The sequence below is a fragment of the Rhinolophus sinicus genome, linkage group LG12 (genome assembly GCF_036562045.2).
Source record: "Rhinolophus sinicus isolate RSC01 linkage group LG12, ASM3656204v1, whole genome shotgun sequence".
Classification (NCBI taxonomy): domain Eukaryota; kingdom Metazoa; phylum Chordata; class Mammalia; order Chiroptera; family Rhinolophidae; genus Rhinolophus; species Rhinolophus sinicus.
In genome coordinates, this window is record NC_133761.1 from 59,622,165 (window position 1) to 59,630,894 (window position 8,730).

At 38.8% G+C, this 8,730-nt stretch overlaps 1 protein-coding gene across 1 annotated transcript in view; it reads left to right on the forward strand.

Moving 5' to 3' along the window:
• The window catches only part of GPATCH2 (G-patch domain containing 2), a 146,945-nt gene extending 138,534 nt beyond the window's left edge, over window positions 1-8,411 (forward strand). The window contains exon 10 of the mRNA XM_019743007.2: window positions 6,040-8,411. Coding sequence (XP_019598566.1) covers window positions 6,040-6,260 — 221 coding nt within the window. The 3' untranslated portion in view covers window positions 6,261-8,411. The remainder of the gene's footprint in view (window positions 1-6,039) is intronic.
• Window positions 8,412-8,730: the final 319 nt, after the last annotated feature.

Consider the following 8,730-nt stretch of genomic DNA (forward strand, 5'->3'; position numbering starts at 1 on the left):
GTACAGTCCAGACGATGAGATGATACTTTCCAAGTGCGGAGATAAAATAACAGAAACAACCTAGAGTTTTGTATCCGGTTAAACTATTTCCCAAGAGTGATGTTAAAGACATTTTCAGGTAAAGACTGATCAGTACTAAATTTAATACCTCAGGTAGAAAAACAGAATCCATAAAAAATAATGAAAATCAAGAAGAAATTTGTGATCAAATAAATTGTTAAACATGTGCATATAGCTAAACTATTATAATAGTGAACGTATAAAATTAATAATGATGGTGACAGTGACCATCAAGATGCCTCAATTGATTGTATAAAAAAATGGGACTAAAACTGTGGACAACAATGATACATAAAGTGTGAGGGCATAATAAGCCATGTCGACATTTAAAGGTAGTCACTAAAAGAATACAAATGTGTAATTTTCAAGCTAGTATAAGCAAATAATAGATGCCAGAAAGGAGGAAACAAAAATGTGTAGAAAAGGCAAGGTAAATAGCATTAAGTAACATAATAAAAATAAATCCAGATATGACAGTAATCACAGTAAATGTAAATGGAGTAAATGCATCAGTTAATTTCAGGGATTACGTATCATAACAGATAAAAGAACAACACTCAATAAATGCTTTTATAATAAATACAACTAAAATATAAGTTGTAATTTAAATGGAAAGTCCAAGAAAGCTAGAGTAGCTGGATTTACAGCAAAATGAATCTTGGTTTATTTCAGGAGAGTTGAAACACCCTCTTTAGACAGACTTAACTATGCTAGTTTAGAACTACTAGTTTTTCTAGGAGTTTGACAGTTGTGAGTAGGATAAAAATTTCAGTCATTTGGGGAAATGTGGCAGAATAAACGACATAGTAGAAATTTTGGTGATATTGTACTTTAATACAATATCAATCAGATGAGGAAGATCAACAGAAATACAGAGACGGAAGCATTGGCAATCTCTAAGACCTGCAGACACTATTATATTCGGAGTTATCCAAGTATTTCACTGTGTGTATGCTGTATGTTGTCCACATGCAAAGTGAGAGAAGTTAATATTACAGTTCGCATATAATCCCATTAATTTTTTTAATGGCTTGTGAAACATCATCGCTACTGAAATTATTTATGTGCCATTAATTCTCAGAGGGAAGCAGTGCAGGGAATAGAAAGTGTAAGCTTTTTGAGGGAATCTTAACCTACAAACTCCCTGTGTGGCAATGGTCAAGTAACTCCATCTCTCTGAGGTCCGTTATAATCGCCCCCTGGCGCAGTCGTTATGAAGAATGGAGGTAATGAATGTCATATGCCTAACAAGTAATCCACATGCTGGATTCACAGTGGGCAGACCATAGACGTTCCTGACTATGTTTCAGTAAACATCCCTGTGTGCCTTCAGAACCGATACTTTTATTTTGAGATTTTTGTTTGTTTGTTTTAGTTTTCTGAAAACCCGGTTGTTCGACACATAATCATTCCATAAGAAATATATTTCTATAACAAAAACATCTGTTGTAAACACACTCCCTTCTCCAAACATGTCAATACAGATCATGTCTTTTCTTCTCTACAACGTTTTCACCACTTAAGGAAAAAACCTAGAAACTCGCTTTACGTTAAATTTTCATTATTTGAAAAGTAAGTGCCTTGTATTTTTGAGCACTTAACTACTTGAACTGATTTAACAAAATTTACATGAAAATGTCTCCAATATTGCAGATAAAATATAGAATGGTCTGAATCAATAAAGCTTTTCTATATTAAGAAATGAAATAATTAAAACATTCGACAGAAAGTAGTAACATCACTTTCTCACAGCTCAAACTGTGCTTAATGCTGTTTAACCAGTAATATTAGGTTGGTGCAAAGGGAACTGCGGTTTAAAAGGTTAAAAATAATTGCAAAAAACGCAATTTGCACCAACCTAATAAAATACTCGTGTTCCTAAGTTAGTGACTGAGAACAGAGGAGAGTGTTAAAATTTTGCAATTTTAATAACATCACTAATAATAGTAGCCCTGCCCCTCCACTGGCTCCTAAAGTGATGGGGAAGAGATGCAGGCAAGGAAGAATGAGCGAGAACCACCGAGTGCCTTCTGAGTACAGGGAAGGGGCTGCATCAGACTGCGTGTGTCACCTCCCCTTCCATTGGCTGTTTATCCAACATCAATACGACACTTTAGGAGCCAAATTACTAAACAAGCTGCCAATTAGGCTTGCAGTCAGCTGGATAGATTAGCAGCTAAGAGAGTCTGATACAAGATTTTCATCTCTTGAGCCAATTACACAAGTGAATTGCCGTCCACAATACTCTTTGGAAGATTTGCAGGGAAAGGACCGACTCAGCTATAAGAGATATGAGATCCAGCATGAAGAGAGCTGGGAGTGGAGTGTGGATGGGTTAGCAGGCTACGACTTGCTGACACTGCCCAAGCAGGAGGACAGCCTTCTAGGAAAGGACTTAAAGGATTTAGCACTGCCAGGAGCGAAACGGAAGGAAATCATAGAATAGACTGTATTCTATGGTTGGAGCATGCTGTGCTGAGCCAGAGTTGTTCCCTCCCATGTCTTAATCTCATAAAAAACAAAACAAAACAAAACAGGATGAGAGACCAACAGCTCTCATTCTAGAAACATTTTCCATGAAAATCTGTTGTTGTCTTTTTGGTTTATTTGTTCGTTTTTTAAGGTTGTACAGAAAATCCATTGCTTTTCTGTTTTGTTTTGCTTTGTCAGGAATCTGTGTTTCTAGGTGGAAAGATTTAGCATTTGAGAAATTTTGTGTTCCTCCTGTTTTTGTTGTTGTTGTTGTTTATCTTCAAAGTGCAAGGTAATACTTTATTAAGAAGAGAAATGAAACCAGCATGTAAAAGAGAGAATGGACTCTTGTCCAACTTTTGAAGAACACAAGCCGGGGAGGAGTAAGGAGGCCACTCCTGGGCCACCATGCTTAAAATAGCAACATTTTAAAATTATGAGAGTAAATCAATTATTAAAAAATTATGATGGTAAGTCAGTTATCATTTGTTCACTTTGGAACTGAAAACTTACTACAATTTAGCATTTTTTGTGGGGATGTTTTAAGTTGGCCTTAAACATTAAACCCATTTGAATCTGAACTTTTGCAAGCTTTTGTATCAAAAATATGATTAAACAAGATGTGTAGCTTAGAGCAGAATTAGATCGCTGATCTGATTTTAGCTTATAGGTGGAATTAAATTAAATCAGAACAGTCCCCATAAAAAATCAGGACCTAGGACAGGATGCTAGTGCACTATTTACCTGACACACCTGATGAGCAGCTATTAGATGCCTTGGGGTTTTTGTCTTGGTCTCCACCATAGTAATAATTTTAAAATAAAATTTTAATGGCTTTTTGTTTTGTTGTTTTAATAAGAAAGTGTTTGGATAGAAGGCTTTTATTTATTTATATATTTATTTATTTATTTTTGTAACTAAAAGGTTCATTTCTTACATTTTATATATATATGTGTGTGTGTATGTGCACATATATATACATTTGCATATATATGCACACATACATTTCGTATACACGTGTGTGTGTGTGTATATATATATATATATATATATATATATATATGCAGAGATTTTACACATACACATACACACACACATTTTGCCCTTGTGAAGCAATAAATAATGTTAGTCTAGAATTTTTCCTTGCTATTCGTCCTTGCTATTGAGGCTTTTTGCAATTGAACGTTTTTCCTGTTACACGTTAAGGTACTTGTTTCAATGAGCTAAGAGCCAGCTGGATAAATCCCTGACCAGCTCATTGTTGCGCTAACCTTACAGTCTATTCTATTCTCGGTCCGAAAGTGCTCTGAAGACAGAGACTCCCACAATGTTCCATAAAGAGCTTTGACAATCCGCTGATGATAACTGTATGGTAAATAAGACAGTGTCCGTGCTTAAAACTCATCTCGAGCACTTTGCCGATTTCTTCTTCTGTAAGTCAGATTCACGAGGAACCCCACTTGCTACTCGGCCCCAGAATGCGAGACACAAATTACCAGATAAGACTGTTGGTTCAACCCTGGCATTTCTTTTATTATTATTTTATTTTTCCCTGTGAAATGACTATGCCAGAGAATACATGGACATGTATGGGTACAGTTTAAAGAACAATAATAAACTGGCCATTTGCGTCACCACCACCCAGGTCGAGAAACAGAATGCCATACGCTGTGGTCGCACGGGTAATATTTGTATTACTGTTACTGGTGCTTGAGGAGCCTTGTGTGCCTTGGATCACCCTCCTAAACATCGTCTTAAAGAAGGAGTAGGACAGAGTCCCAACTGGACATGCAGTCATAATCCTGAGCCAGGGAGGAAAAACATGACGATAATGGTGACGGAAGAAAACAGGTGAAGGGCAGCTGTGAGTTGGTGCCAAGGAGACATCTAGCCAACAAGCCTTTGAGAGTAGTGAGTGATTTTGTCAACAACTGCTCATTTCAACTGTCAAACTGTCTAGGAAGACACTGCCCACACTTCAGAGCGGAAGTAAGCTGGGCCCAGGACAGAGGGCTCAGGACTGACTGGTAGACCACAGGTATCCTACACGTCCTGAAAAGTGAGACATCTTTATCCCTGGAGGCCCACGGAGGGCAGGTGGGCAAACACTGCATCCCTGTAAGTTTGTGACCTCAGAGTCCCAGGGATGCCTCGGTGTAAGAGATTAGGCTGAATGTGTTCCCACTAAAACAAAGGCTGTTTCATGATCCCCTCACCCGCTTTTACCTACACAATCTCCTATATGAGTTGGATAATCACTTCTTTCTTCTGCAAGGAGCGTAACCACAAGAAATGCTCTGGTAACTGACAGTTCTGATTGCTTGTGTCTGGTTATCTCCAGATTTGCTACGTTCCCTTTTCATGCACCATAATCTAATATGCAGCTGCTGCTAGAGGATGAACAGAAATGGACCAATCAAAAAGAGCCAACTTGTGCCATAGCTGAGGCAGACAGACCAAGGCCAAGCCTGCAGCTGCCAGAAAGCACTCAGGGTCTTGTGATTCCTTGACTTTTACCACATTTGTTAATTTCTGACGTTAGATGTTTAGTACTTCTACGTTTCCCCCTAGAATCAGATGCATAGTGTATATGCTCAACTTTTTCCACGAGAGCCTACGAGACAGTTTAAATTAAAAATCAATCTTTGAAAATGGTATCGAGTACAAAATGCTTAAGTAGATGCTTCTCTCAATGTCTCTACTAAGGAGATGGGGAAACAACTGCTGTTTCTAAAACTCATGATAAGCACTAGCCAATCTTCTTTTCCAAATTTAGGAATGAAGGTAGATCGGAATGGAGTGATGGAGGTAAATAAGGACAAGTTTTTACATAGTGTTATTTATACCGTTAATATTCCTTTCCTCTGTTTTTCCCTCCTACCTACGTCTCGGGTCATTAAGACATAGAAATGGAAGGAGGGGGAAGAAGAGAAGAGACTGAAACACGTTACACATGAGTAACAAATAACAAGAAGAGGATGATAACCCTGTCCACCATCCCAAGGATTTAAGAATGCCATCAATGGTGCTTTTTGTTTGGTTTGGTTTTAGTTTTGGTTTTATTAACTTTCAAGGCCCTGGGCAAATGTACGATACTATAGAATAAGCTGATAATTTTCAGAACTATCCGTGAGGTGATGAAAAGAATTGCCTTTGTAAAGTACTTGGTCATTTACTGAGCACCTTCTTCCCGCATAGGGTCTCATCTGATCCTGACAACTTCCTGGGAGGTAGGCGGTGTACATTCTTTTACTCCTGTTCATATGAGAAAACAAAAGCGCAAGGGGTTAAAGAGCTTATTGGCTGTTGTGCAGTAGAGCTGAAACTAACTGGGATCATTTTCCCTGTGCTATGGCAAGCCACTTATCCAAAAATGGACAAACAGCCCTCCCGGGTACTTTGTTGGGTACTTTGTTGAAAGGTAAATGTAAGAGAACACGGTTTGCTTAGCCTGAGAGGACTCCACCTGTGTCCATACTGATGTCTTTGGTCCTTTTATAATTTCAGGGTTTGTGGGCGAAAATGCCCAGCCCATCCTAGAAAACAACATTGGAAACCGGATGCTCCAGAACATGGGCTGGACACCTGGCTCGGGCCTTGGACGCGATGGCAAGGGGATGGCTGAGCCAATTCAAGCCTTGCAGAGGCCAAAAGGGCTAGGACTCGGGTATCCTCTACCAAAAAGCACTCCTGCGGCCACTACCCCCACTCCAGGAAAATCAGCCTAAGAAGAAAAGCCAAGAAGAAACTAACGTTCTACAACTTTTTATTCACTCTATACATCCCATTGTTCTAAAAGTACAACATAGCTTCTGTTTTTGAAGCAGAAATCTACATGGTCCTGAACTTGTCACTCTAGCCTCCTAACTGCATCCAGTCCTGTCACAGGGATAGAAATGGGGTTTCGTCATAGTTCATGGTGCTACAGTACAAACCTTGACCTTTAAAACTTTGTCAGCAATTTTCAGCTGTTTCTAGGTATAAAGAACGGCTCATTTCTCTTATTTATTTTGATCTTGTATGTTAATAACGTCTAATGCTGTTTTAGCTTGATTCATTCATGTGTGCTTGCGACGCCCAGGCAAATGTGAGCGTGCCTATGTGTTTCTAAAATGGGATGGGCCAGAAAGGATTGAGTTTCATGTCATCCCCATTGATGGTTACCCAACAGACCTATCATTGCATCAATGAAGTCCTAAGAAAATCTTTGATTGAAAAGCTTCCCGACTTCATATTTCTTGAGTTTGGCTTTTTTTTTTTTTTTTAATCCTTGGACAATGTAGTATGAAGTTCACAGTTGATGCAATTAATGTTTCCCTCTGACATTTTGACAAAAATGAACCTCACTGTTACCACCAGAGTGCCCTCAACATGACTTTAGTGCGTATTTTATAAATTTTACCTCATTTAGCACATAAAAGGATTATTGAAAGAAAAATGTATTTTTTAAATTCATTATGCCTGAACTGTAAATTCTATAAATCGAGACTTACTTCTACCTCTCTCTTCCCAAAGGTTGATATATATATTTTTTTCAACATCAACTCAGCTGTAGTAAACTGATTTTAAATTCTAACCATTGATCGAAGTTAGAATATCAAATCGATTTATTTGAAGATTTAAATGGGTCTCCCAAGAATTCAGATTTCTGGCAGTGACCCAACCCATTTGCAAGGCGAACAAAAACAAATGGTACCCACTTGCCCTTTCTAACATCTAAGCAGTTACTCTCAAACCAAGCAAAGCAAGTCACGTTATGCTGTGCCTCGCGTTGTTTTTTCGAATCATCAGCTTCATAATGTCAGAGATTCTAAACTACTCTCAGTGTGGAAGATGTGGATTGGTTATCATCTTCATCATTAAGGACTCATAATAATATTCTATTTGTAATGGCCCTTATTGGTTGAATAAAGGCCAAGATAACACACGTGAATCACCTTTATTATGGGTTCTTTTTTTAAAGGCTTTGGCTTGCTTTTTTAAGAGCAGTTTTAGCTTCACTGCAAAATTAAGGCAAAGGCAGAGATTTCTCCTAGGCCCTCCACCCCCACACATGCACTGCCCCCCCTCCATCAACCTTCCCCACCAGAGGGGTGCATGTGTTATAGCTGATGAACCTACAGGACACATGTCATTATCACCCAAAGCCCACAATTTACATTACCATTCACTCTTGGTGTGGTACATTCTATGGACTTGAATAAATGTATAAGGACATGTGTCAGACAGGCGTTTTACTGCCCCCAAATTCCTCTGCTCCACTGTCATAGGGTTTTGAAAATTTGCAAATCAAGAGATTTTTAAAGGGAGGATGAGGAGTTTTGTGCATGCAATAGACCTTTCCCAGGTGGTCCCCTGCCAGTTAGGGAGAGGGCGGTCAGCTGCTATTTGAAAGCCTTGATGGTTTGCCAAATGTATACATTTCCTTTAAGAATTACCTGCTTTCTTAGGGTTATTGTGGTAAGAGGACAGCTCAGTTAGAGGAACTATAAACTACCAGGTGAGTTGCTCTTTTGAAGCATTCTTGCTGGATAAAGTCACCTTGTTGTATGATTACTTTCTACAAATTTGTTACTTAGGAATTTGCCATTTAAAAAAAATGCTTTTTGTTTACTCATTCTCTCGATATAAGCAGGAAAAACTGGGGGAGACTGTCTGTATAGCAGTTTAAAATTTCTTTATGACAGTTTATAGTGCTCTGGTGTCTGTTCAAAAGATTTTTCTTTAAATTCCAATATTTTCTGAAAATCGGAAGACCTTCTAAAAATCTCAGCATTCTGGAAAGCGAAATGTGGAGCCACGAATAACACACAACGAGGTTACTGGGAGACTGACCCCAAACTCCTGAGGACTTGGGTGGTCTTTTTCACTTTGCCAGGTTAACCCTCAAAGAGCAGAACACACACCGACTGGCGTGGGGGACTCTTCAATGAAATATTGCGGTCTTCGTGAATATTTTGTTGTCCTGGCCGCGTACTGCTCTTCTGAAGCAGCTCTTCTAAGATGTTCACTTCACTTGGGTGCCCTTCTCTACACTCCTCCTTAATAATCCTTCTTTATATTTTCAGCTGTAGAAGAAAGGTCTTAACTCTTGACGTCTAAAGTCACAGAGGACTTACAGTATTTCTTCATCTGTGGAAGTGTGTAACTATACAGAAGACATGGATCAATACTCAAAGTAGAGAAGTGGCAACATCC